Source organism: Balaenoptera ricei, chromosome 9 (genome assembly GCF_028023285.1).
Source record: "Balaenoptera ricei isolate mBalRic1 chromosome 9, mBalRic1.hap2, whole genome shotgun sequence".
In the NCBI taxonomy this organism is placed as follows: domain Eukaryota; kingdom Metazoa; phylum Chordata; class Mammalia; order Artiodactyla; family Balaenopteridae; genus Balaenoptera; species Balaenoptera ricei.
The window spans coordinates 45,590,856-45,618,733 of record NC_082647.1 but is presented as its reverse complement, the minus strand read 5'-3'; the positions used below and the strand labels follow the sequence as shown (position 1 = coordinate 45,618,733).

The following is a 27,878-nucleotide window of genomic DNA, read 5'->3' as shown; positions in this document are numbered from 1 at the left end:
TTGCACTGTTGCTGGGAATGTAAACTGATGCAGCCACTATGGAGAACAGTATGGAGCTTCCTTAAAAAACTAAAAATAGAATTACCATATGACCCAGCAATCCCACTACTGGGCGTATACCCAGAGAAAACCATAATTCAAAAAGAAACATGCACCCCAATGTTCATTGCAGCACTATTTACAATAGTCAGGTCATGGAAGCAACCTAAATGCCCATCGACAGACGAATGGATAAAGAAGATGTGGTACATATATACAATGGAATATTACTCAGCCATAAAAAGGAACGAAATTGGGTCATTTGTAGAGATGTGGATGGACCTAGAGCCCATCATACAGAGTGAAGTAAGTCAGAAAGAAAAAAAACAGATATCGTATATTAATGCATATATGTGGAACCTAGAAAATGGTACAGATGAACCGGTTTGCAAGGCAGAAATAGAGACACAGATGTAGAGAACAAACATATGGACACCGAAGGGGAAAAGCGGAGGGTGGTGGTGGTGGGATGAATTGGGAGATTAGGATTGACATACATACACTAATATGTGTAAATTAGATAACTAATAAGAACCTGCTGTATAAGATTGCCAACAAACACATGAAAGAATGCTCAACATCATTAATCATTAGAGAAATGCAAATCAAAACTACAATGAGATATCATCTCACACCGGTCAGAATGGCCATCATCAGAAAATCTACAAACAATAAATGCTAGAGAGGATGTGGAGAAAAGGGAACCCTCTTGCACTGTTGGTGGGAATGTATATTGATACAGCCACTATGGAGAACAGTATGGAGGTTCCTTAAAAAACTAAAAATAGAACCACCATACGACCCAGCAATTCCACTACTGGGCATATACCCTGAGAAAACCATAATTCAAAAAGACTCATGTACCAAAATGTTCATTGCAGCTCTATTTACAATAGCCAGGACATGGAAGCAACCTACGTGTCCATCAACAGATGAATGGATAAAGAAGATGTGGCACATATATACAATGGATATTACTCAGCCATAAAAAGAAACGAAAGTGAGTTATTTGTAGTGAGGTGGATGGACCTAGAGTCTGTCATACAGAGTGAAGTAAGTCAGAAAGAGAAAAACAAATACCGTATGCTAACACATATATATGGAATCTAAGGAAAAAAAAAAAGAGGTCATGAAGAAGCTAGGGGCAAGATGGGAATAAAGACACAGACCTACTAGAGAATGGACTTGAGGATATGGGGAGGGGGAAGGGTAAGCTGGGACAAAGTGAGAGCGTGGCATGGACATATATACACTACCAAACATAAAATAGATAGCTAGTGGGAAGCAGCCGCATAGCACAGGGAGATCAGCTCGGTGCTTTGTGACCACCTAGAGGGGTGGGATAGGGAGGGTGGGAGGGAGGGAGATGCAAGAGGGAAGAGATATGGGAACATATGTATATGTATAACTGATTCACTTTGTTATAAAGCAGAAACTAACACACTATTGCAAAGCAATTATACTCCAATAAAGATGTTAAAAAAAAAAACCCTGCTGTATCGCACATGGAACTCTACTTCACTTTGCTGTACAGTGGAAACTAAAACAACTTTGTAAAACAATTATACCTCAACAACATAATTAATTAATTAATTAATTTTTAAAAAAAGAAAATGAATTGAGTTCCATCTCAGTGCCAGGCACTGTGCTAAAAGCTGTGAATAAATGGTGTATTATTTTTCACCTTCTACAAAAATAAATAAATAAATAAAAATAAAACAGAATAGAATAGGAAATATCAGATGTAGTCATCGGTAGTAAGATAAATCTTTTATTTCCGTGTGAGTGTGAGAGAGAGAGAATGTGTGTGTGTGTGTGTGTGTGTGTGTGTGTGACAGCATATGTGTGTGTATGAGTATGAACACACACTGAGCCACAGTGTGTGTTCATGTGTTTTTCACTGTGGGTCACAGTAAGCAGGAAAGGTACTTGCTGCCTTACAGCACCTGCAGATCGGCCCCTTGCTGAAAAGAGAAGGGAAGAATCATGAGAAGAGAACAGGAAAAACCAGTTTCCTCATATAATAAGCTTCTATAAACAGACAAAGGAAGAAATCAAGTCCTCCTGTGGCCAGACAGATGGGACTGGAGCTTCTAGGTACTCTCCTCTTTCCTCCGTCCCATTCCCCAATTACAGCTCAATCAGAGGCCACATCTCATAAATCTCACTAAAAGGAAGAAAAGCTGATTTGTGCTTTTCTTCACAGATTTGAGCCTCGCACAGAGGTGCCAATCTGGCGTGTGGGCTTCCCTTAGCAGTAGAAGAAAAAAGAAAGCCTCAACAACACGGAGATCCCTTTCTTCAACAGAGTTTTCATTAAGGTCCTCGTTCTCTACAAAGATTATTTTCCTTTTCTGCCCTGGGTATGTTCATGGTAGCCCCCAGTCACAAATGCACAGGAAAACTAAACAGAGGATTTAAGATGTCCAAATCATCTATAGCAGAATGACTGAAATCAGCACTTATGATGAATTTTAATGCAAACACCAAGTCATAACCCCACTTTTGTCACCATATCCCAATGTCCCCAAAGTCAAACACAGAGGCAGGATAGCACAGGGCTTAAAGGTTTGGGGTCAAGAGCCAAACCAACATCATTTGAAACCAAGCCCAACTATTTTCTACCTTGAGAAAGTTATATTCTCTAAGACTCTGTTTTCTCACCCATAAAATAGGGACAATAATAGTCCCTACCTCGGAGGCTATAGTAAAAACTAAATGAGATACATGTGGAAAGCACATAACCCAGTGCCAGGAACATAATAACTATCATGTATTATCATGTATTATTATGGCTATTATTATTATTATTACCATCACAGTCGTTAGCATTTCAAATCAAAGTTTGATTTCTTCTCAGCCTAGCTTGTTTGTTTTGAGATCTATACCACTGGTGTAGATTTTTTTTTTTTTTTTTTAAATAAATTTGGACTTTAAATTTATTTATTTATTTATTTATTTTTGGCTGTGTTGGGTCTTCGTTTCTGTGTGAGCGCTTTCTCCAGTTGTGGCAAGCGGGAGCCACTCTTCATCGCGGTGCGCGGGCCTCTCACTATCGCAGCCTCTCTTGTTGGGAGCACAGGCTCCAGACGCGCAGGCTCAGTAATTGCGGCTCACGGGCCCAGTTGCTCCGTGGCATGTGGGATCTTCCCAGACCAGGGCTCGAACCCGTGTCCCCTGCATTGGCAGGCAGACTCTCAACCACTGCGCCACCAGGGAAGCCCTGGTGTAGATTTTGAAGTGTGAGAATAAAAAAGAATATTTTGTTATAATTGTTTATTATAAATGATTTGCACAGTGATGGGCCCCAAAACTCAATCCCCCAGGGAAGTTCCCATTTTCCCCTGGGAAACGAACACCCTAATTCTTCTGCCTTTAAAGGAGTTGCCAAAAGTCAGAAAATCCACGCACTTGAGAGTTTTTGTCTCTGAAGAGCCAGGAGCTAGAAATTCCAACAGGATGGCTCCGCATCTGCCCTCGGATGGGAGTACGTTAGCAGAGGGCTGTTTGTGCCTCTCACAGCCACAGATACCAGCTGCTGCTGAGGAAATGGGAAAAGCAGCCCCACTTTTCAGCTACAGTGCACCTGGTCAATTGTGAAATCCGACTTGAATGGAGAGAAATTTCATCTTGACTCCACTTGGTATTGAGCACGAAGGGTAGCCTGGCCTCCAAGGAAATGCCAGAGGCGGGGAAACTCAGAGAAACTTCAACCAACAACCAACTTAGGCAGTGGAACAGTGTTCTCTGAGTGCCAGGCCGGCCGACACCTACTGTAACAGTTTTTCAAAACAAGGACAGCTCTACTCTCACATAGCTTGCTTCAGAAATGACTTTTCCTCCTATAAGTGGTGTGGTCTGAGAACCACACATGCAAGAAACAAGAACAAAGGAGGAAGCATTTAGCCACCAGATCAAATACCTTCACACATCCACCTGCTGCAACGTACTCATCCTATGAGTTTATTAGGGAGACAAAAATGAGTAGGAGGGTCTTTTCTATGAAGGAGTTTATGGGACCATTATGGAGAGAAACAAGAATCCAATTGACAATTGTAACACTACAAGTATGGATGAGGTACCAGGGAGGTACAGAGGAGAAACAGAACTCAGAGGGAACTGCATAGCTTAGATGCTTGTATTAGAAAAGATGAAAGTTTAAAGTCAATGCTCTAAGTTTCATCTTAAGAAGTTAGAAAATTAAACCCAAGGTAAACAGAAGAAATAATCAAAATAAGAACATAAGGCAATGAAATATAAAACAGATAATCAATAGAAAAAGTTAGGTTTTTAAAAACATTAACAAAAGTAATAAACAAGCAGAGAGATTGATCAAGAAATAATGAGAAAAAAGCACAAATTACCAATACCAGGAATGAAAGAAGGAACATCACTGCAGATTTTACAGACATTAAAAAGATGGTAAGCAACATTATACCAATGAATATCACAACACAGATGAAATGAACAAATTTCTTGACAAATACAGCTTATCAAGAATGACATAGAAGAAATAGAAAATCCAAATAGCCCTATTCCTATTAAGGCAGTGGTTATCCAAGCGTGGTTCTCCAGAATGGCACCATCAGGTACACCTGGGAACTTTTTGAAAGGTAAATCCTCAGGCCCCACTCCAGACCTATGGAATCAGAATTTGGGGGTGCAGTCTCAGCCAGTTGTGTTTTAACAGGCTCTCCTGGTGATCCTGATATCATTTGAAAATTGCTTGAATACCATCTTCCCACAAGAAATGCAGGCCCAGATGGTTTTGGCTAATAAATTTTACCAGACACAGAAGAAAGGAAAATACCAGCCTTACAAAAACTCTTTGAGAAAATAGAGGACAGAACACTTCTCATCATTACTTTTAATTTCTACTCCCTTATGGAAGATGTAGATTTTTTTAATCCGCCCTTTGATTCTTGTTTTGAAGTGACTCTTCGTTTCTTTGGGATGAGCCGTTCTGACAGACAATAGGTCCACACTGCCCAGGTGGCCACACCATGTGCTTTCAAGTAGAGAAGTCTTTATGAATTGTCTTCTTTCCTTTGCTTGCAGCCCTTAGAGGAGTGATTATCTACTTCTCTGTGCAGCAGCTAAGGCTCGAAGCTCACCCACAAGGATACGCACAGCACAGTGACCTTGCCTTAAGCTGTCATACCAAACCTCACTCAAGCCAGAGCAGAGACTGGAGCTCAGGTAACAAAACTGATTAAAATCGACTATCTGCTCATGTTATTCCCTCTAAATAAATACCCATACGACCTTTCCACATCTGCCTATTTTCGCTTATTCATCCTGAAGTCTCAGCTCAGGCATCACCTCCAGCAAGCCTTAACTGAACCCAAACTAAGCAGGGTTTGGGTTCAGTAAAGGGTAGGGTAGAAAGGCGAGCAACCACATCTTACTCTTTTTATTTATTTTTGAATGTCTCACAGTACCTGACCATCACATAGTTGACACTCAGTAAACATGAAGTGAAATAAAGAGTCCGCAAGTGGAGTCAGGCCAAAGTCTACATCCATAAATAAAATATGCTTAACTTGATTTTACTCAATACTTTTGGTAGAACTCATTTTTAAAACTGAACACCTCTAATGTACTCTTCATTCAACCTCTCGATAACACTGTCAGTGCAAACCACATGGACTGGCTTTCATTTTGCATACTTGACCTCCCTTTTTAAAAACTCTGGTGGGTGTGTTAGGTGTCTGCCCATTGACCTGTGCATTGCAGGACCTCTTTGAGAATGAACACAGGGACCAAGAGAGCAGCAGTGAACAGAGGACACCTAGAATCTCTGGCTAAAATGGCTGGATTCCTTCTTTTAGGCTCTTTCTACAGACCTGTACTTTATCTTCACACTTTGTGGATCAGCCTGAAGCAAAAGGCGGCAACTTCTCCCACCCCCTGCCCATAATTTGCTGGCACCATTCCAACTACTCCTCTGCCACATGAGATCATGAAGAATTAATCTCCTGTACAAGTAGAATAACTCCTTGAGGGAGGTCAAGTTTTGCAGAGAACATGCAAGGTCTCATTCTTAATTATGATGAAGAATGGAATTCTGTGGCTGTTAATTTTTATTGGAAGGGAGGGCATTATATTAACAGCTAATATTTATTAGGCACTTACTATATACCTAGAACTGGGTCACATACGTATCATACATTGTCTCATTTAATCCTTATCAACAACCTTATGAGTTAGGTACTATCAGTAGCCCATACCCTGAGAATATTTATGTTTAACCAGCTGAAAAATCACAAAGTTAAGGAGGGGTGAAAATGAGATTTAAATTTAGGCCTCTCAGACCCTCAAGTCTATGCTCTGAGTGCCAATGCTGTATTGTCTTGCTTACAGACTTCTGGTGTAATTATGCCCCTACAAGGTCCCATGCAAACCAATGGCAGAAGTAAGTCACTGATATCAAGGAGGAGGAACCATCCACCCCACCAATTTAAAGATCAAAAGTACCCTTTAAACGTGATTCATTTTCCACATAAGAGACTAATTTAAGGAAATTTTCTTTCTATTCAAAATAATGGTGCTAAATGAAAAGCAATTTAGCTTTACAATGGCTTCATCAGAACCTCATCTGTCAAATCCCTAAATCATGCTCTCGGAACACATTTCTCAACGCAGAGAAATCAGCAGGGGAAAAAAGCAGATGTAAAGCAAACAGGCGAAAGTATGAAGTTAGTGTGATCTAACGAGCATAAGCTACAGTCTTAATGAATAGCTGTGCTCGTGGGCCACCACCAACACCACCACCACCACCATCATCATCACCATCACCACCAGCATCACCATCACTGGTATTGTTATTATAAAGTACCTTCATTCCCAAGGGGGAGCACTATGACCTCTAATGAATGAGGCTTCTGTTTACCCATCAAACAGGCACTGTTTACACTACCAAAAGGGTTAATTTTCGACCTTTCTTAATAATGGGTCATGAGTGAGCAGTGGTAGCTAGCAAATATATTACTCTTACTAACAACACAGTACACTAGAATTAGTAAACTTATCACAAAATCATGACAACGTTATTTGGAATGATGGACTTGGCATACCAGCAGGTGATTACACACCTCACAGTACACATTGCACACATCACATTCTTTTCTTAAGCTATTTAATTGTTGTGCTAACTCTAGGAAACTCTTGATTATGATGTAAATGATAAAACATACCTTAAAGATTAAGACACTGATTATTAAAAAGTCAACCATTTGAATTTATATCAGAGGGCGACAAGACAACCAGGGCAACCCTATCCCCTAGCAGCTGAGCACTGCAATTCACAAACTCACAGCAGAGAGGAGCTTGCCCTGTGACTCCGGATAGAGCCAAGCTTTCAGAGGTGTTGCACTGGCTCTGGACTTGTATGAATATCAATTTTTGTTGTCTGGTGTACTAAGTAGGAATCCATCCCAATTTATATTGAGGCTCACTTTGTAGTTACCAGCTTTCACTCCAATTACTATGATAATTAACTTTCTCTACCCCCGCATGTAAGAGATGGGACTTGATTTCTCAGTAAATTTGTTCTGTTTTATTGTCTATGTAACAATATGCAATAATATCAAATTATTTCTTTTAAGATCTGTGATTTTATGCTTTTTAGGTCTAACAGACTATAACAGCATGTAGAACTTATGATTTCTGATTTGTTTCAGCACAGAGTATACAGAAGCCAAACAATATTATCCCTTCAAGACAACTTCAAAATCTCTTTTAATGCATGATCTAAAGTACTTCAAAATTTTTTCCTTATAAAATTTAAATGCATCTAAACACCTGTAAAGTTTTACATGTCAGCTCCATAAACTATGAAACAGAATTCATAAATCTGCTACATAAACAATGAATCATAGGTCAAAATAGTAATGTTAATAATAATGGCAAAAATACTCTTTACACTTATTAAAAGCCAGAAAGTGCACTGAATGTGTTTAATCTTTATCTCATTTAACCTTTACAACAGCCCTATGAGGTAAGTACTATTATTATTCCCTCTGTACAGATGAAGAAAGTAAGGCTTAGAGCAAGGTTTCTCAACCTTGGCACTGTTGACATTTTGGACCAGATAATTCTTTGTTATGGGGGGGGATGTTCTGTATATTGTAGGATGTTTAGCAGCATCCTGGGCCTCTATCTACCAGATGCCAGTAGTATATCCCACTCCCAGATGTGACAACCAAAAATGTCTTCAATACTGCCAAATGTCCCCTGGGGGAAAAATCGCCTCCACTTGAGAACCACTGGCTTAGAGAAATTAAGGAATTTACTAAAGGTCACATACTTAGGAAATAGTAGAGCAGGGATTAGAAGCCAGGCATGCTGGGTCTAGAAGGCATGCCATCAACCAATAAAACATAGTGCTATTCACTCTGTGATGGTTTAAAGGACATAGATTTTCCCTCAAAATAGAAAACTAAATATGAAGATGAACTATGAGTGTCTTCCTGTGGAAAGATTTTCCATGACTACACCCAACTGGGCCCTTCCAAGTTTTTTTTCCTAATTAAGGCCCATGTCCCAGTGGCTGCTGACCTTGCATAGGGCTCCCCTACCCCACCTACTCCAACCTTCTTTCCAAAAGATGGTCACCAATCACTTGGTTAAGGCTGATTCCATTCTTCAGTAAATAAGACACAATCTCTGCCCCTACAGAGCAGGGCCATCTGCTTCCTACCAGTTCCCTTACTTGACCCTACTCTGTCTCAAAGTGCAAGCCATTTGCACAGTGGCCACTGAATGCTGGTTTCTCTCTGAGGGATCCCCCGAGCCTTCAGTGACTAAGCACTTTCCAAGTACCAAAGCCTTCCTATGTGCTTCACATGTACTATATCATTCTGGGCTCCCAAGAACCCTAGGAAGTATCATTATTTCCATCTGACCTACAGGAAACGAAGGTTCTGGTAAGTACTCATATTTCAATCTAGAAATGGGTGACTCCCAACTCCTGCTCTTGACCCAACTTTCTGCCCTTCTTTCATGGATGAGCAAAGACTACAGACATGCCTCTTCCGAAGCACATTCTCGGCTTAGTCTACTCCCTCCAGCTTGCTTAGAAATTTTCATGCAGGTCCCCGCTCCTCAAAGTTATGGGAATAAACAATACAGTGCAGAGCGTCATTCTACTTGTGCAGAGACAAAGGGAAAAAATTCAAGCAGTGATCTCATGAATTTTGAAAAGGCATTGTCATATTAAATCAGAGGGTAGAAAAATACAGGACAAATTTTCCTTTATCTGATTCTATTTTGTTGTTTACTTTTTATGCATAAAGAGTTATGCATTCATGTATGACTGATCACATTGCTACAAAGCACTTTAAGCAGTTAAGTACTAAAACAGACGATTTTGAAAAAAAACCTGGTGGTAGAGGTGAAGGATTTTTCCCCTTTCAATCACATTATTTAAATATCACTATTGCTTGTTGGTTTTTTTTTTTTAAGTCTTCATTGAATTTTCCTGAGAACTTCAACTTGTGGGATGAGGCAAAATATGAAAAATTTCAAATGTAAAATGTCTTGATGAGAAAATAAAAATTGGCAGAGTAGGGAAATGAACTCCAAAAGGCATATTTTTCTGACCTTTTGATTTTATTCAGCTTTAAGCTGCTTCATTTGGGGGCGGGGAGGTTCCACAGCTGTAAAAAATTATAAAACCACCGGAATGGAAAAAAAACAAGACATTTTTAGCATCTCAAATACCTGCCTTTAAACCCTAGCCCAACCATTTCTCTGCTTTGTGACATCAGTCAAGTTACTTATTTTCCCTGGGTTCTTCATCTGTAAAAGGATCACTGTGAAGATTAAATAAGATAATGCATGTGAAGCCCTGCCACATGGTAGACACACAGTAAATTTAATCAATAAAATGCCTTTTAGACAGATCTCTGTTTTTGCCACAGTTTATGTTTTGGCATTTGTCCTTTTAATGTCCTTCTCATGATTAGTTCACACTATTCAGGTGAAATTAGAAGTATCTAAATCATGGGTAATCTGGCTGGTGGCCAAAGGACCATCACTATGAGGCCAGACCGTGTTACCTGCCCAATGACCTCCATGCTAATCAGCAATGTTATTCCTCCCTAGTGATTCAGTTATAGGTCATAGAGTGCTTGTCATCACTGGAAATGTTGTTTGGTGGTCTGGGTTTTCTTGTAGAAAACCTTAGTAATTAGAATCAGAGAGTATCATTCTCGAGCCAAAAGGAACCATAGAAGTTCTTGTGTTCAACCTCATCCCTTTACAGATGAGGACACTGAGATCAGAGAGGAGTAAACTGCAAAGCTAAACTAGTGACAGAATACAAATCTGATTCTTAATCTTTCATCTATACCAGTGGTTTTCAACCAGAGATGACTTTGCCCCCCAAGGGACATTTCTGGTTGCCACAACTAGGTATAGGGGGTTTGCTATTGGAATCTAGTGAGTAGAGGCCAGGGATGTTACAAAACACCCTACAATGCACAGGACAGTCCCTACAATGAAAACACCAATAGTACCAAGGTTGAGAAACTCTGATCTACACTACTGGACCCAGTGTCTCCCGATACTCCAAAAGCTGCCTCTTAAGCTGCTGTTGGGCACTGGACTTGGCCCCAATTTGGAAGCTCTCACCAATGACTGAACTGATCAAGTTAATTCTGCCTCTTTAGTATTGAAGGCTACTGGGATTAGGAGGGATTTATAGACTTGCCTACTTGGGCAACTGAAAGTCTGGGCTTAACTTCTGAAGTACAGTGATATGCCCAGCATGAGTGCTGCTGAAGTCTTAAAGAAGCACTTAGGTCTTATTAGGCAATCTAAGAAAATGATTCGCAAAACTCCACAGAACAGTCAAATGATGTACACCACACAGCTATCAAATATTCAGAATAATGCACCACAAACAAATACACTGACACTGCACTAAACATCGCCAGGACTAATGGTTTGACTGGAGGAGAGGTAGAGATTGAAGCACTGATGTAGAGCAAAAATACTCTCAGAGTTTCCACCCAGAGCTAGAGACCCATATTGAAAGAACTTAAACAGAAAAGCAGAGTCAATGATCCAAGCAACTGCATATTTTTTGATTCCTGTCCATGCATGCCATCTGGCTTGCTGACCTCATAGGTCCCCACCCTGGCCAGTGTGAGGGCCAAATAGAGCCTGAATATGGGAGTACGTGGTGATCTGCAAGTATGAATCATTTATCAATCTGAGCTTATTTACCCGCAGTTCCACCTGGTAATTCTGGCTTTAGTTTTGACCTATGGTAGAAATACATGAAGGATCCCAATCTGATACACTCATAAATTCAATCCACAGTAATAAACACTAATCATGTCCAAGGCATCATGCTTTGGGGGAGCATAGTCCTTACTCAAAAAAAAAAATCACAATGATGCCAAGAAGAATGACATGCACCCAACTAATTCTTGAACATGGTTCACAGGCCAACAGCCGCGGCTTCAGAGCCGGGAAAGGGCGGAGAACATAGCAAGCCGCGGCGTCCCCAGCCCCCGACCCGCGATGCTCCGCGGAGGCGCCGGAACCTCGCCGCACCCTTCCCCAACACAAGCGACCTCTGAGCCCGCCTGTCCCGGGGACCCGGGCGCACCTCCGGCCACCGGGACCCAGGACGCAGGCGCGGGGCGTGGGGCTCGGCCGGCGGCGGGCGCTGGGGCGGGCGGGGACCCGGGCCCCAGCCCCGAGGCCGCCCGGACCCGCCAGGCCCACCTCGGTCCCCGCCGCCAGGAAAGCCATATGTTTGTTTTTTACGTCCCTGAGTCTGTTTATGTTTTCGCAATGATTTCAGTGGTGTGTGTTTTTTGATTCCACCTATAAGTGATATCATATAACACTTGTCTTTCTGATTCTGACTTACTTTACTTAGTATGATTACCTCTATGTTTATTTATATTCCTGTAAATGACATTATTTCATTCTTTGACACAGTGGAGTCATATACTATTGTGTACATATATCACTTCTTTTTTATCTGTTCATCTGTCCATGGACATTTTGTATCTCTCCACACCTTGGGTATTGTAGATGGTGCTGACCGGCACACTTGGGTGCACGTGACTTTTCTTAGGAATTCTGGTTTTCTAAACATATACTCTTAGGGGAGGGGATATGGGGTTATATGTATACATACAGCTGATTCACTTTGTTATATAGCAGAAACTAACATAACATTGTAAAGCAATTATACTCCAATAAAGATGTTTGGAAAAAAAAAAAAACAACAATGAGGTATCACCTCACACCAGTCAGAATGGCCATCATCAGAAAATCTACAAACAACAAATGCTGGAGAGGGTGTGGAGAAAAGGGAACCCTCTTGCACTGTTGCTGGGAATGTAAATTGATACAGCCACTATGGAGAACGGTATGGAGGTTCCTTAAAAAACTAAAATTAGAACTACCATATGACCCAGCAATCCCACTCCTGGGCATATACCCAGAGAAAACCATAATTCAAAAAGACACATGCACCCCAATGTTCACTGCAGCACTATTTACAATAGCCAGGACATGGAAGCAACCTAAATGCCCATTGACAGATGAATGGATAAAGAAGATGTGGTACATATATACAATGGAATATTACTCAGCCATAAAAAGGAACGAAATTGGGTCATTTGTAGAGACGTGGATGGACATAGAGACTGTCATACAGAGTGAAGTAAGTCAGAAAGAGAAAAACAAATATTGTATGTTAACGCATATATGTGGAATCTAGAAAAATGGTACGGATGAACCGGTTTGCAAGGCAGAAATAGAGACACAGATGTAGAGAACGTACAGACACCAAGGGGGGGAAAGCGGGGGGTGGGTGGTGGTGGTGGGATGAACTGGGAGATTGGGATTGACATATATACACTAATATGTATAAAATAGATAACTAATAAGAACCTGCTATATTAAAAATAAAATAAAATAAAATTCAAAAAAAAAAAGACAGCCTCTTCAATAAGTGGTGCTGGGAAGACTGGACAGCTACATGTAAAAGAATGAAATTAGAACACTTCCTAACACCATACACAAAAATAAACTCAAAATGGATTAAAGACCTAAATGTAAGGAAAGATTGTTAATGAAGAAGGGATGATAGAAAACACAAGGCAAATACGACCGTCAGCAAGGAGTTGAGCTTGACTGAAACTCAGGGTGAATGAAAGAGAATAACAGAGACAAACAGGAAAATTGAGATGGAGGTAGATGAAGAAACCCTTAAAATCCCAGACAAGAAGATAGTCTTTACTAGCTGAAATGAAGCCAGTGGAGGTTTGCTGCTGTTGAGTTACTGTTGCTTTTTTCTAAACAGATGTGACACCATCAGAGACACTGTGGGAAAAGGAATCAGACATGGGTAAGCAGAATGGAGATGAAGAAACCAGAATAACAAGAGTGGTTAGGAGGCTATTCAAGACTCTAAGAGATGGATAATGAGACTGGACCAAGATGATGAGAATGAAAATAGTGAGGAGGAAAAGCCCACAACCTGTTAAGAGACCCATGTGTCACAGGTGAAAGGGGAGAACAAAAAGGCAAAGTTGAAGAAACACACACAACAGAAGCTCATATAAAAGGACTCAAAAGTGTTGATCCTGGGTGAGTGGGAGAATGGTAGTAATTATCAGACCTGAAGATGGAAAAGAAAAGAAGATTGAATTGTGCCTAGACGATCCTCTTGATTCAGAAAATGACAGCTCGAGGGCTTCCCTGGTGGCGCAGTGGTTGAGAATCTGCCTGCTAATGCAGGGGACACGGGTTCGAGCCCTGGTCTGGGAAGATCCCACATGCCACGGAGCAGCTGGACCCGTGAGCCACAACTACTGAGCCTGCGCGTCTGGAGCCTGTGCCCCGCAACGGGAGGGGCCGCGATAGTGAAAAGGCCCGCGCACCGCAATGAAGAGCGGTCCCCGCACCGCGATGAAGAGTGGCCCCCGCTTGCCGCAACTAGAGGAAGCCCTCGCACGAACCGAAGACCCAAACACAAAAAACAAAAATAAATAAATAAATAATAAAGTAGCTATTAAAAAAAAAAAAAAAAAAAAAAAAAAAAGAAAATGACAGCTCAATGCCAAGGTCATTCCTGTTACTAGTGTCTAAATATACTACCCGGACTCAGTACCTGAGCTATTCACTCCACCTGAGCACCCTCTCACCATACCTCGTTCCCAACTCCTACTACACAGACCCTGAGTCTAGATGCCTGCACCTGTGCTCCCCAGACTCCTGCTGGTCTACGAAGAAGGCAAATAAGTGAGTAAGGGATGATGAGTGGCAGTTGCCTGATACTCTGAAATCTGACCAAACTATCTATGTGGACCCTCCATCACCCTCCTTTCTCCCCTGGCTGTTTCACCTGAAATCACAGTACTTGTAGGCCATTTCCCATGTTAACTGCCTTGGGCATTATCCTTTGTGGCTAATTCTCAGTGTCCATCTGTGATTTGTGCCCTAACCAGACCACTTTGCTCCTTTCTCTGGCACTCTGTCTGCCACCATTCATTGTAAAGTCACCCTGACTCAGCTGGCAAACTTGGAATGTAAACTGGACGTATTCTCATAGCTGATGCACACATTCCTACTACTTTGGGAATTTTAGTCATCGCCAATACATATAGGAAAATATATTTTAAAGGATTTTATTTCTTAGAAGATCCTCTTGCCCCTGATTTCACCACTAATACTTGGGCTCTAAATGTCAATACTACTGAGTAAGTAGTAGTGTGCAAGATTGGTTATCCATAAGCATGCACAAATATGTGCGTTGATATACCCTATCACCCCTTTAACTTCCCCCACAAGTTACTTGGCTGTCTTTTTTTACCACAAAGGTAGGGGACGACATCCACTGAGTCTATGTCAGTGACGCCAAAAGAGCTTCAGGATTCACCAATGAGTCTTAATATGTCCGGAATGAAACGGGACACAGTTCACCAAAAGATGCACCCGCTAACACAAGAATATGAGTGCTTGGAAGGCAGTCTTGCCAAAGGGTGATATCCACTCACCTTCCTACCCATCCCCGCCCACACACGACAATCTATTATTAACAGCAAAGGTGGAGGTTCTCCTGATGACTCATTAAGTATGCTGATTCGTGAAGGATGACATGGGCAGACCTGACTAAACGAATCATTTGCTGGATTTAATCAATTATTGGGTTTATCAAATGTGATTACTGAGCCACATAAAAATCCAAGTAAAAAAAAAAAAAAAAAAAAATCCAAGTAAAAGAAGGCATTAGACACTTGAGGGAAAAAAATAACTCCTTGTTATGCCTTGCAACAGATAGAGGCCATTCTGTTATCTACATGTGCAAGACGCACTTTATCGATTATTTCCACACGTTTGTATCCTGGGCTGTCTTCCTCCTAATGTCCAGAATATTTTTGAGCCATCTGCCCCTTCGAGAAAAAGCCTAAAGAATCAGCAAAACATACATGTTTAGGGGCTTCCCTGGTGGCGCAGTGGTTGAGAATCTGCCTGCCAATGCAGGGGACACGGGTTCGAGCCCTGGTCTGGGAAGATCCCACATGCCGCGGAGCAACTAGGCCCGTGAGCCACAATTACTGAGCCTGCGCGTCTGGAGCCTGTGCTCCGCAACAAGAGAGGCCGCAATAATGAAAGGCCCGCGCACCGCGATGAAGACTGGTCTCCACTTGCCGCAACTAGAGAAAGCCCTCGCACAGAAACGAAGACCCAACACAGCCATAAATAAATAAATAAATAAATAAATAAATAAATAAATAAATAAATAAATAAATAAATAAATAAAAATTGTATAACTTTAAAAAAAAAATACATGTTTAAAATAACTGAAAACATGAAGAAAAAAATTCTCAACTATCCCATTAGACTTTAATACGCCCATACGTTCAAGCACCATGAATAATAAAAAATACTGTCAGCTCTCTTTTGTGATCTAGTGAAAGAAGACCGTACGATAATGTAAGAATCCTCCCCAAAGATCTAATTGTTCCCAATGACATTCAGTATTTACATCTATTATAGTACTTACCAAATTTTATTATAATTTTTTCATAGTCACACCTACAAGCCTGTGTACCTCCTCACAGAGGCTATTTTTTATGTATCTTTTTATTTCTAGTATTTATTTCAGTGTATGGCAACAGTAAGTATTCAGTAAACTTTTGTTAAAATGGGAGATTTTTGTAAAGTGCTATGCATGTGACTATCAATCTAATATGATTATCAACAAAAAGAGAGACAACTTTGGCTAAAGTTAACTGTTCACAGACATGTATAGATTTATAAAATGAGTAAATCAGATAGAGTCAGAACCAGAACTTCTACTTAAATGATCTTAACAGAGCTAGGGTTAGTAACAAACAAATCAACAAAAACCTTCATGCCACTGAGAATTTTGCTATCTGGTGGCCTTAAAACTCCAACCCCTGGCCATCCTGACCAAAGTATTTCCACCTCCCACACATATGAAAACAGAACAATTGTCTGTGGAGGTTCCTCAGGTTTGTGGCTATGTCTTTATTTGTATCTCTGCCTCTAATTGTGCTGACCATTCACAGATTCCCTAGCACATTGAAACAGGGAGTGAGTGTGTGTGCATGTGTGTGTGTTGGAAGCTCTTCTAATATAGACTCAGCTTATAACATCATCCCTCATAGAAATTCTTTTCTTCAGGGGCAGCCCCGGAATAGTAGATTATTTATAGGTATTTGTGATTATTTTGTACATGGTCTGGCATGCTTTCTCAAAGATACAAACTTCTCAAAGCCAGACCTGATAACTTGAAGCTGCAGCTGTATTGAAAACAACCTGATGAGAATTTTATGGGGAAGCAGGTTTCCGGTGTAATCCACTCTAGCTGTCAAATTACCATTTCACCACTTCAGCAAATCTCTTGAAATGATTGGCCTTCGTGGACAAGCCCCATTCAGAAAGCAAAAGGATGGTTCCCCTTAATTGTGTTTATTTAAAGCCCAATCTAATAAAGTTGTGCAGGGAGAAGCTTACCTCCTACCTACAGGTGCCCTTGCTAACCCAGTAAAGAGTACTTATCACTCTTTCGGTTGAAATTCTGATCTTGAAAGACATGAGTACATTTCCCTTAACACTAAAAGTGAGACTTAGTAGAATCACTATCATCAAAATATTCTTGTGGACGGGAATAAAGATGCAGACCTACTAGAGAATGGACTTGAGGACACGGGGAGGGGTAAGGGTAGGCTGGGACAAAGTGAGAGAGTGGCATTTACATATATACACTACCAAATGTAAAACAGATAGCTAGTGGGAAGCAGCCACATAGCACAGGGAGATCAGCTCCGTGCTTTGTGACCACCTAGAGGGGTGGGATAGGGAGGGTGGGAGGGAGACGCAAGTGGGAGGGGGTATGGGGATATATGTATATGTATAACTGATTCACTTTGTTATATAGCAGAAACTAACACACCATTATAAAGCAATTATACTCCAATAAAGATGTTAAAAAAATATTCTTGTGGGTTACTAAAATCTGCCTAGTACTTTATGAAATATTTAAAGAAATATATCTACCTCAGTTGAGTTGTAGTGGGATAATGATGACTTTGAAAGCTAGTCAATTTTTTTTTCTTTAACATGGCTGTAGAAGGTAAATAAATACATGAGTAAAACGAAATGAAACTTAGCAAGAAAAGTTTAAACAAAGGTAGATTATTTTTGTATCCTGGGCTGTTTTTCCCCTAATGTCCAAAGCAAACCTACAAGATCTAAAGCTTTTTAATGTAGCATTTGTGTCATTTAGTTTTCCTACATGAAGCCACCAACTTTACCTGACTAATTATTGACTGAAGCCAAATAACTGCACTTAGAATTCAACTAACCAGCTGAGTCCACACTAGTACACCTGCCCCTAACATGAAAAAGGAATCACAGCTATTCCCAGTCCAAATGAATCATCCAATAGACAAGCATATATTCAAAGAGACCAGCATCTGATGGGGTATCAAGATATATTTAAAAGTGTCTACCATTCATCAAATGAGGTATCCACATACTCCAAATTTACAGATCCCTGGAAAAGGTCTCAAGCAAGATCATTCTGATAAAGGTTGAAGGTTTGATACATGAAAAGGGCCTCAAATTCTTTAACACTCTTCCATCAAGAGATGTAATCTATATCCCCTTCTCTTGACTCTGGGTGGATTCTGCAATAGCTTGACCAGTAAGATACAGAAGAAGTGACATTAAGCCAGTTTCAGGGAGACTAGCACCTTCCACTCCTTTTCTCTTGGAACACGTGGCCTAGGAAGCCAGCTAAGAGTGCAACACCCCTGAGACCACCATGCAGTAGAAGCCCAAACTCCTGGAGACATTCTGAAGGATGAAAGCCATGTGCAGAGAGAGAAAGAAAGAAGGAGCACCGAAGCTCCCCACACGCGAGTGAAGAATCAATCTTGAAAGTGGATCCTCCATCCACATCAGTCCCAGCTGACACCAGGTGGGTCAGATCCAAACCACCCAGACAAGTCCTTCCTGAATTCCTGACCTATAAAATCATGAGCAAAGTAAAACCCTTGTTCTAAGCCATAAGTGTGGGGGTGGTCTGTTACTCAATGACAGATTAGTAGACATGGATATATTTCACATGAGAATATGCATGTGATTAAAAGCAGAAGAGCTCACACCAAGCCTCTATTAATTTGCACTTTATAAGACTTCAATAAAGCTGATACAAACCAGTTTTTTTTTACATCGACATAAAAATGCAACAGCTTTCACATCAGATATGCAAAACTATGCTTTCCCAAAAAATTGACACAGTAATTTGAAACCTGACAGGTTTGAGCAGTTCTCTTGAGAAACTCCCTCTTACCTGTCTATTTATCTCCCCTTAAAATTGAGGCAACTTTGAAACATCTCATACCCCAAGTTAACTACATGTGAAAATGATAAATTACCTTTTACTACTAAAGACTACTATACCCTCTAATCTGAGTGATTAATTTACGCCCTGCTCAGTGGTTCACATGCAATTACTACCATGAGCCTGATGAACCTGAACAAGACAGAATTATTCGGCCATCTGTATAAGCTCGCTATATTTAGAAAAGTATAGCAACCTCTAGGAAGCTTTTAAAGTTTTAGTTCATTTTCTCTCAATGATTTGTGCACCTCCACAATGCACATCAAATGATGACACCACTACTTTGGATTACTGACTTTATTTGGAAACCATAGGACATAGGAGCCTCTACTATGAGATGAGACCCACTAGAAAAGGTCAGATTAAAGTCGTCACTGAAAGTACCATTGTTGAGACCTATTGGAAGATTTTAATTGCAACAGCAATTTTTGATCTCATATAATCTGTTTAAAGCCATAATACCAAAGTCAATCAATGAAAAGCAGACACTAGCCTTTTAGACTGAGCTGTAGTCTTCTGCTGCTTGGCGAACAGAAGGTCTAAGCAACTCTATTTCTTTGGAATGTGCTTTCCAAACTCTTCTCAATAAAACAGAGTAATGGCGGGTGAAGACAGATGATATTCTACTTTAAATTACCCTTTCCATGGTTAAATCAAAAGACTGCCCTTAAAGGAATTTGCATCTATGTTTTGAGCTCAACAGCATTTTGTCAGCAAATCAGGCAAAGGAGAATCCAAACACTAAACATGCATTTGCAAACCTTTTCTGCTCCACCTATAATCCTTCACACATGCCCTCAGCCCAGCCCCACTCTGGTCAAGGTTTTAATAAAATCACTAGATAACTCAGCAGTAACAAGCTTTTTAAGCCACTGGATCCACTCTCATGTGAAGGTGTACACTTACTGTGCCACACTAAATGCCTGCAATCAATTTTCAATTACAGAAACAGTAGCGACTCGAAGATAAAGCAGGCAACTCGCTGAGAAGGATCTGAGAGACTGTTTATTACAATGAACATCCACCATGAGCCAGACTTGCGAAGAGTTGTGACACAAAGGAGTCAACCAACCAGTTCCCCTTTCTCAGAGGGACGCTCTTACCTCTGGGACGTTTTCTTATATTTCCTCCTGTGGGAAAAGAAGCATAAACACACATCAGAAAAGAGTTTGCGGCAGGTGGTAGGTTAGAAAAAGATAGCTTCAGCGGGGATGGATGCAGAGGTGAACACTTTGTAGAAAGTTCTCTCTGTGAGGCTTGTGGGTCTCGAAGCCCACTTAAAAGTTTTGGATTATTGTGTTACATTGTGGTTGAATGCAGAGAATCATAGTCTTATCAGCTACACACAGCATCCCAAGAGCTCAATGGCTCTGCCCCCGATATTCTGCTCTTTCCCCTCTGAGAGCACTGTAGCATCTGGGTTGAGATCAGACCTTAAAGACGGCAAGATCCAGGTTCATATATCAGCCCTTCATTCACCAGGTTCATGGAGTTGTTGTGGAGTAAGTGGGCAGAGGCTGTGAAGCGTGTCTTGTATCTGGCACGTATTAAATGGTCCACAACTCTTAGCTATTTGTACTGTCATTACTGTTACTATCATCCCCATCAGCTAGCACTGAAGTCCCTTTAAAGACCTGCCTTTTAAAATGTAAATGTGTAATCATGCAACTAAACCGTAAGACCAGACATAAGGTCTTCAGAGAAGGAAGACGTGAGAAAAGGGACAATGAGAAAGTCTAGAAGCAAAAATAGTGAGAGCAGAATCAGGAACTTGCTACTGGCTAAGCTGTGGGCTCAGGCCCCTGGAAGAACACGTCCCCAGGAAGCACAAGCAGCTGGAGTTCTACTCCACCTCTGCTATTTACAGTCCTCACTTAGCCTTGGACAAATCTATTGGGTGCAGGGCTTCTTAATCTATCAAATGGAGGTCACATCTGCTGGGGCTATCTCACCTGGGTCACAGTGGCATTTGAGGAGGAAATGGCCATAAAAGTTTATTTTTCAGTGTATCTCAATGTTTTTCATATTTGTGTCAGCTTTTGTAGGCTCTGAAGACCCTCAGAAGAGTTTTTAAAGACTCTTTAATGGAGGGGATTAAGGGAAAGGAAGTGCTGGGAGAGGAAAACCCATCTCCCGGTAGCATCTCCAGGAAGGGCAATGCAGCTGTCCTTGGTTCCACACCGACATTCCCATTACAGTCACTGCACCAGGAAGCCAAGCCACTGATTTGCTAATAGAGCTACATGTCACACATGCTTTTAAAAAAGGCACAGATGTTTCAAATTCAGAATCCCTATGACCTGTGACATCTCTGTTTAAATGAAAACATACATGGCAGTGTGACATGTTAAGTGAAGTAAGCAGCATGCAGCACCGAACCCACAATGTGATCCTGACCTGATAGGTACTGATACCTATTTATCTATAAGGAAAAACACCAGAGTGATAATCATGAGCCCAGGGTAGCAGGTTAATGAATCATTACTTTTATTTTTACTTGTATGAATTTTCTATATTTTCTATTTTAAATGAGCATTATGATTATAATTAGAATAATTATAAAAATTTGTAAAATATTCACATACAGTCACATATACAGATATATACATCTATAGGAAGAATATACAGAGATATTTACATGTTTGAATTATATCATATATGTAGGGAGGAAGGTCAACTAACAGATGGGTTAGGGCTTGGGCTTGAGAGCAAACTACCTGTGTTCGATCTTGGCTGTGGCACTCAGCTCTACAGTGTTGGACCAGATATTCAACCCCTCTGAGCCTCACTTTCTTTATCTGTAAAGTGGGAATAATCAGAGCACCTCTCTCAAGACCTTGTGGTGAGAAATAAATGAGATAACCCACCTGAATGTCAGCTCCCCGAAGGCAGATTCTTTGTATGCCACCCCACTGTATCCCACTGCTTAAAACAGTGTTTTGCACTCCCTCCGAAAGCTGTGACGGGTGTGCACTGACCATCCTGGACCACCCCGCCCCCACCCCAGCAGTGATAGCTCACACGCTGTAGGCAGTAGCAAAGGCAGAGGTTTCATCCACAGGCACAGAGCACAGTGAGCTGTGGGTGTGACCCACGCCCTTGGCCCTCGTTCGAACTGCTGTCTAATGAACCGGGCTCAGGAGTCTCTGGCAAGACTGGAAAATAACCCAGTGAGAGTGTGCAAGGACCAAAGGTAAGGGGGCAGTCGGGGCACATGGATGCCCCTGGTTCCTACCCAGAAACTCAACTAGTTCTGTCAACAGAGTGTATCTTCAGAGGCCAGAAGAAGACAACCTTTGCTATTGGCTTCCACAGAATTCTCCCAACATTTGCCAAGGATCATACAAAGGCACTGCTGGGAACGCTGAGTGCATCAAAATGAACAAAAGTAAGAATAGCTTCCAATTTCAGCACCTACTAGTAACAAGCACTTAACATACATCACTAATCCTCATAATAACTCTACTAAGATCCACTCTCTGAAAGAATCTGAATCCTAAAAAAGGAAATTAATACATGTTACCAAAAGTGTTCTATTATAACAACCAAGACAAGGGGTGGCTCAGGAAGCTTTGTGAAAGAGGTAGCTTTGATTGATGGGCAGGAGTTCAACAAGGAGAAATATGTAAGTATGTGGGGCAAGCAGGTAAGAAGGGCGTGCCTAATGACCTCAAACCAGCCCAGCCCAGCCAGATTCAGAGGCAGATAGCAGGTTCTAAGGCTAAAAAGTACTGAGCTAATCAAGAAAAGTAATAAAATGTATACTTTTTTTTAAAAGATGACACCTGAGAGAAGGGGTCACCTGTTGCATTGCCTTGTGGAAAGACAATAGGGTTCTGGAATATGATAAACCTGGTTCAAAATCCAACTTCTCCCTCTCTAGCTGCGAGACTCACACAAGCTCTACACTAAAGCAAGCTTTAGCTTCCACATCTATAAAATGGGAGGAATGATCTCAGAGAACATAATGCACTGAATTTGCCAGGTACCATGCATGCCATGTAAGGGGAATTCTAAAAGGTTTAGGACCCTTTCCCCTTGTTTTGAGTTTCTTGAGCTCAGGGGTCCTGTCATATGGGTCTCTGTATCTATCCCAAAGGCATGCACATCGACTGGCACATGGTTGGTACACAACAAATGTCTGCTGGCAAAATAAATACATCATTTGTAGCTGCCACCCACACATATCAAAACATGGGTTGTGCGTTTGGTAGACCCAAAAAAGAGAGACCAAAAAATCTGATTTTCAGTCCAACTCACCTTCCCAACATTCACTCCCCACCTTCATAGATGCATTCCTGACTTCACAGATTCTGAAGCTCTCCCTTCCCATCTTGTCCCATTTAGACAGACGGCCCCCATGTCCAAAGAGACCCAACCCAAACAGTGTCATCTTACACTGGAGCTGGAAGGTCAGCACTTAAAGCACAAGAGAAAATACAGATCCACGGAAATTACTCTACTCAAGGTCCTACTCACAGATCATCTTGACTGGGCGAGATGGTGAGGCTTGAGTCCTACTCATCCTTCAGCTTTCAGCTTTCAGCTGAGTCATCACTTTCTCCCGAAAACTCTAGGGCCTCCCAAACTGGATCATCCCTTTTGTGTGTTCCATGGTGGCCAGAGCTCGTCTGTTACGCTGATGGCAAGATCGACGGCTTGTCCACTATCTGCTAGTGTTTCTCCCTTGCCTAACATGGTGCTTGACAAATGACAGCTGTTCAATATACTGCTGTTGCGTGAATGAGTGAATTTATCAAGACACTGATCAAAATGCTTTCTTTCTACTCATTTTTTTTCTGTTTAGTGATGAGTTACTACAAGCAGTGAGGCCATCTACCACAGTCACGGTTTTCTACACACAGGAGGAATGCAATGAGAGAAGGCTGGCGGGGGCAAGCTGGGGAGGAGGGTCACAGTTGTTGAGCATCTCCTCTGTTCCATGTGTGTTACATAAATTAACTCACTTTGACCTCCTACAGACCCTAGGAGGTTTACCTCACTTTATACTTGATGGCAATGAGGCTCAGAGAGGTTAAGTAACTTGACTAAGGACACAGAACCTTGAACTGGTTGAGACCGAAAGCAAACTCTGAAGCCCTCAAAGAAAATTGAGGAAATTAGTCAAAGAAGTCAAAGGATGCCTGGAGGAAATTTAGACCCTCGACAAAAACAAACAAAACCAACCACAGAACATACTGGGCTCTTTCCATCCAAACGCAGGAAATGAGCTGGAAAAGAACCTAGTTTATTCTTGGCCTTTTGTTTTTAAGAACTTCAACAGAATTTGGCCCTGATTCATAATCTTAAAGACAAAGGGAATGTATTTAAATGTTCTGTTTTGGTTTCTCAAACTTACTTTAAATTTATAATTTTTTGAAACTTATAACAATACATCACAAGTCTCAAGATTCACGTAGCTAGACTGAGCTAATTCAGACCACAGAGAACGACCAGGAGCTGCTGTGCTCTGGTGTCTCGGCAGTGTGGGAGATGGAGAGAGCACACCTGCACACTGAGGCAGAAGGCAGGCCATCTTCACGAGGCCAGGCTGAGGAAACCGCATGGATGAAGACCTAGAGCACTTTGCAAACCCTGTTCCCCGGAATGCCCTCTACCCTTCACTCACTCACACACACACACACACACATACATACATACATGGCATTGTTTGTTTGTCTATTCATTTGTTTTTTAAAGAGAGGCATTACAGTATAGTGCTTAGGATCACTTACTTAAGCTAAATCCCTTCTTCAACTTACTGTGTCCAACAAGCTATGTGACCTTTGGCAACTTACATCACTTTCCCAACCACCAGTTTCCTTATCTGTAAAATTTGGGTAACAATAATACGCACTTCACAGGTTGATGTGAGAGTTGAATGTAATAATGAATGTAAAGTTTTAGCACAGTGTTGGGCATCCAGTAAATGTTCAAGAACGAGTCAGCTACTATATTTATAACAATAGTACTGCATAAGTAATAATGGTATTATAATTCCATAGGTTTCCAAATTTTGTTTAAAAAAAAGCCTTTCGTTGATTAAAAAAGTTTTAAAAAGAAGTTTAAGATTGTTTTCTAAAGTAGAAAAATTGAATACTCCCAGTTCTCCTCATCTTAGAACACTTGAGCCACAAAGAAAGCAGGTGCTAATCTCAGTCCTACTAAGCAGAGGAGGAACTGAAACTCTGCCCAGCTCTCCTCACTCCCCCCATGCCCAAGGGAGCTGCAGGCTGTATACACTCTGACACCCACCCAGCAGTGGTCCCTGTTAGCCTAGCAGACCCACACACTTTCCTCTAATGTCAAAAGCTGGGTCGTTGCTCAGAAAGCAGGAAAAAAAGAAAGTAAAATTAGATATTTAGGAACTGGACACCATGATAATCCTTAGAAATATCTAAAATTATCTTTTAAGAAAAAACCTTTTTATCGATAATTCCCTAAAAACTGAAGCCCAGTGAGTTGCTTACACAGAATCCCTAAGCATCCTCTAGAAGTTATAACTCAGCACAGAGATATCATGCTATAACTAGAATTACTGATTGACCACATCCACTTACCTGTTAGGCAAATTAAAAGACTCCTGGTCTTCACTGAAAATCAATGTCTGTTTAACTCTGGAATGTTTCTATGAAATCGTGGATTGCCCAAGAAGTATCAAATAGTGTGTATGTGTTATGTGTGCATGCGTGTGTACAGAACAGGGGAAGTGATAAGCTGGAAAAATCTCCCCTGGAAGGCTTCAGTCCATTTACATCCAGCTGATCACATTCTGACAAGTGGCTACTGAGACGGGAGTATCATCAAAGAGCAAAGAGCATTGACCTCCAATATTTAAAACGGTTCCCCAAAGCTGTCCATGGCTGTGTCATCTAGACCTTGAACTTCAAGACCCTGCACTTCATTTTACCTCTCTTGGCCCCAATTAGGGAGAGAAGGGCCGAAACTAAGCAAGCATAAGGAGTGATTCCGGCCACAGTACACCTGGACCTGCCTAAGGGCAGAGTAGAGACAGCAAGGAAATAGCAAAAAAGAGACAACAGTGTGGCAGACGCAGGATGCTTTTAAAGAGCTTTGTTTGCTTTTTGATGGCTAGCAGTTTGCAAAATACTGGGCATACCCACAATCACACGTAAGTTTCACAGACTCCAAAGTCAAACAGATGACTTGGGAATCATTCCTGATAGCCTGGGTGAGTGAGAGTCAATTAAGCGTTGAGGTTATATCATGAAGCACCTGGCAGTCTTTCACTTTTTTAAAGTGAGTATCTTTAAGAGCCATATGGTTGCTGCAATAATGAGGTTTATAAATAGGCTTAATATTCAAACAAGCTGGCTTAGAAAAACCAAAACTTGTGCTTGGTCTCTAAGTTGACAGCAAGATACCTCCCAGTTGAGCACAAGAAGATTTTCTGATCTGGGAAGTTGAATATGCAACAACTCCACACACACAGTGAGAAGTCCAGTTCTGTCTGCAATGTTCTCCAGGGTTTCTGGGCAATAATGACTCACTCTGCTCCAGATCCCATCAGATCTCGTCTCCATCCTTCCTTACTGAGGTCACTACTGCTGCCGATGCACAGATAGCTTTGGAAATGCACAGATAGCCTGGTTCTCAGGCCTCAAGTTCCCTCAAGGGAGAGGAGATTGGGGGACAGGCTCAGAAAAAAAAGTGCACAGCAAAACTCAGGGAGTTAAGTACATGTTCTCACGAGTTCAGGTCACATGCGGCTCACTCGTGGGAAAGTGGACTGAGATAAAATGCCACAAATATCCGTGAAATGATCGAGGATCTGAATGATCCTCTGATCCTCTGGTTTTGTTTTTTACTGGCATATGGGGTGCCGACTGAACAAAACTGGATATCGCTAGAAACTTCCACCGAATCTGTCTTAAATCATTTGTATGAACTACTTTAGATGTTGCTGAGAATGGAAGGTCCTTGTACATTTCTTCTCATTTCTCCCAGTGATTTCATTTCCATGATACCCATGTTAAAACCTAGATTTGCAAAGCTATATATACTGATTGCTTTATGGCCTTTCCCATATTTTTAACAAGTAAATGCCAATGAGAAAATACATATAAATTGCGGTTTCCTGGCACCTTCCAGGAGACTATTTGGGGAAGGGGCGGGGAGAAGAAAGATATTAGAGAAAATGAGAAACTTTCTTCTCTTACTAGCTCAAATATTTCTTAACTGATGAGCTACAGAATGAAAATCCATGTGGGCAACAATTCTATTTTCCTGGTTGGCCAAAGATCCAAGGCAGGACAAAAAATAAAAAATAATGAAATAATATAAACTCACTTTCACTTGGAATAACCCAATAATTAGGAGGGAGTTGGTTTTGCTTAAATTTTCTACAGAATTTTTCTGCCAGGTTGTCTATTGGGGAAAATTGTCCTACAGATTCACACCCTTTCATTTAGGGCTCTTAGAAAAGGAAGATCATGTTTGGGGACAGCAACTCCCAAAGTACAAAATTCCAATATGTTTAACCCAAAGTGATGAGATCAAATTCAAATAAAGGAAGCCTTCGAGAGTGTGGTTTGGGGTTGAGCATGGTAAATCAGAAAAATGAGAGAATGCTAATCCGAAACACAGCTGTAAATAAGATGATCAATGTTTAACTCACTTCTGGAAGCAAATGTGTTTCTATCTAATGCCGGCTGGGCAGTGGAAACAGGAGAAATCCTTGAAGAGAAGGTTTAGTTCAAACTAAACAACCCCACAGGAAGCCCCACCTGGACTGGCACCAACTCACAGTCAATCCACCCCGCGCCGGATGTGCCCACATTCCCACAGGGCTGTGTCTTCATTGCTTCCCCTCCCCAGACCCCTCGTCTAGCTGCAGACAGCTGGCCAGACACAAAAATCCAAATCTCCTGTTCATGCTTGTTTCTCTCCTGGGCCTGGGTTAAAAATT

General features: G+C 41.3%; 1 protein-coding gene across 8 annotated transcripts in view; it reads right to left on the bottom strand.

Moving 5' to 3' along the window:
- Positions 1–27,878, bottom strand: part of PDE1C (phosphodiesterase 1C) — a 522,865-nt gene that overhangs the window by 283,598 nt on the left and 211,389 nt on the right. For 2 of the 8 annotated variants that reach the window (XM_059932723.1, XM_059932725.1), the window contains exon 2: positions 20,053–20,079. The exons of the other annotated variants lie outside the window; for them this stretch is intronic. In XM_059932723.1, the coding sequence (XP_059788706.1) occupies positions 20,053–20,079 (27 nt within the window). The remainder of the gene's footprint in view (positions 1–20,052; positions 20,080–27,878) is intronic. 8 annotated transcript variants of the gene reach the window in all.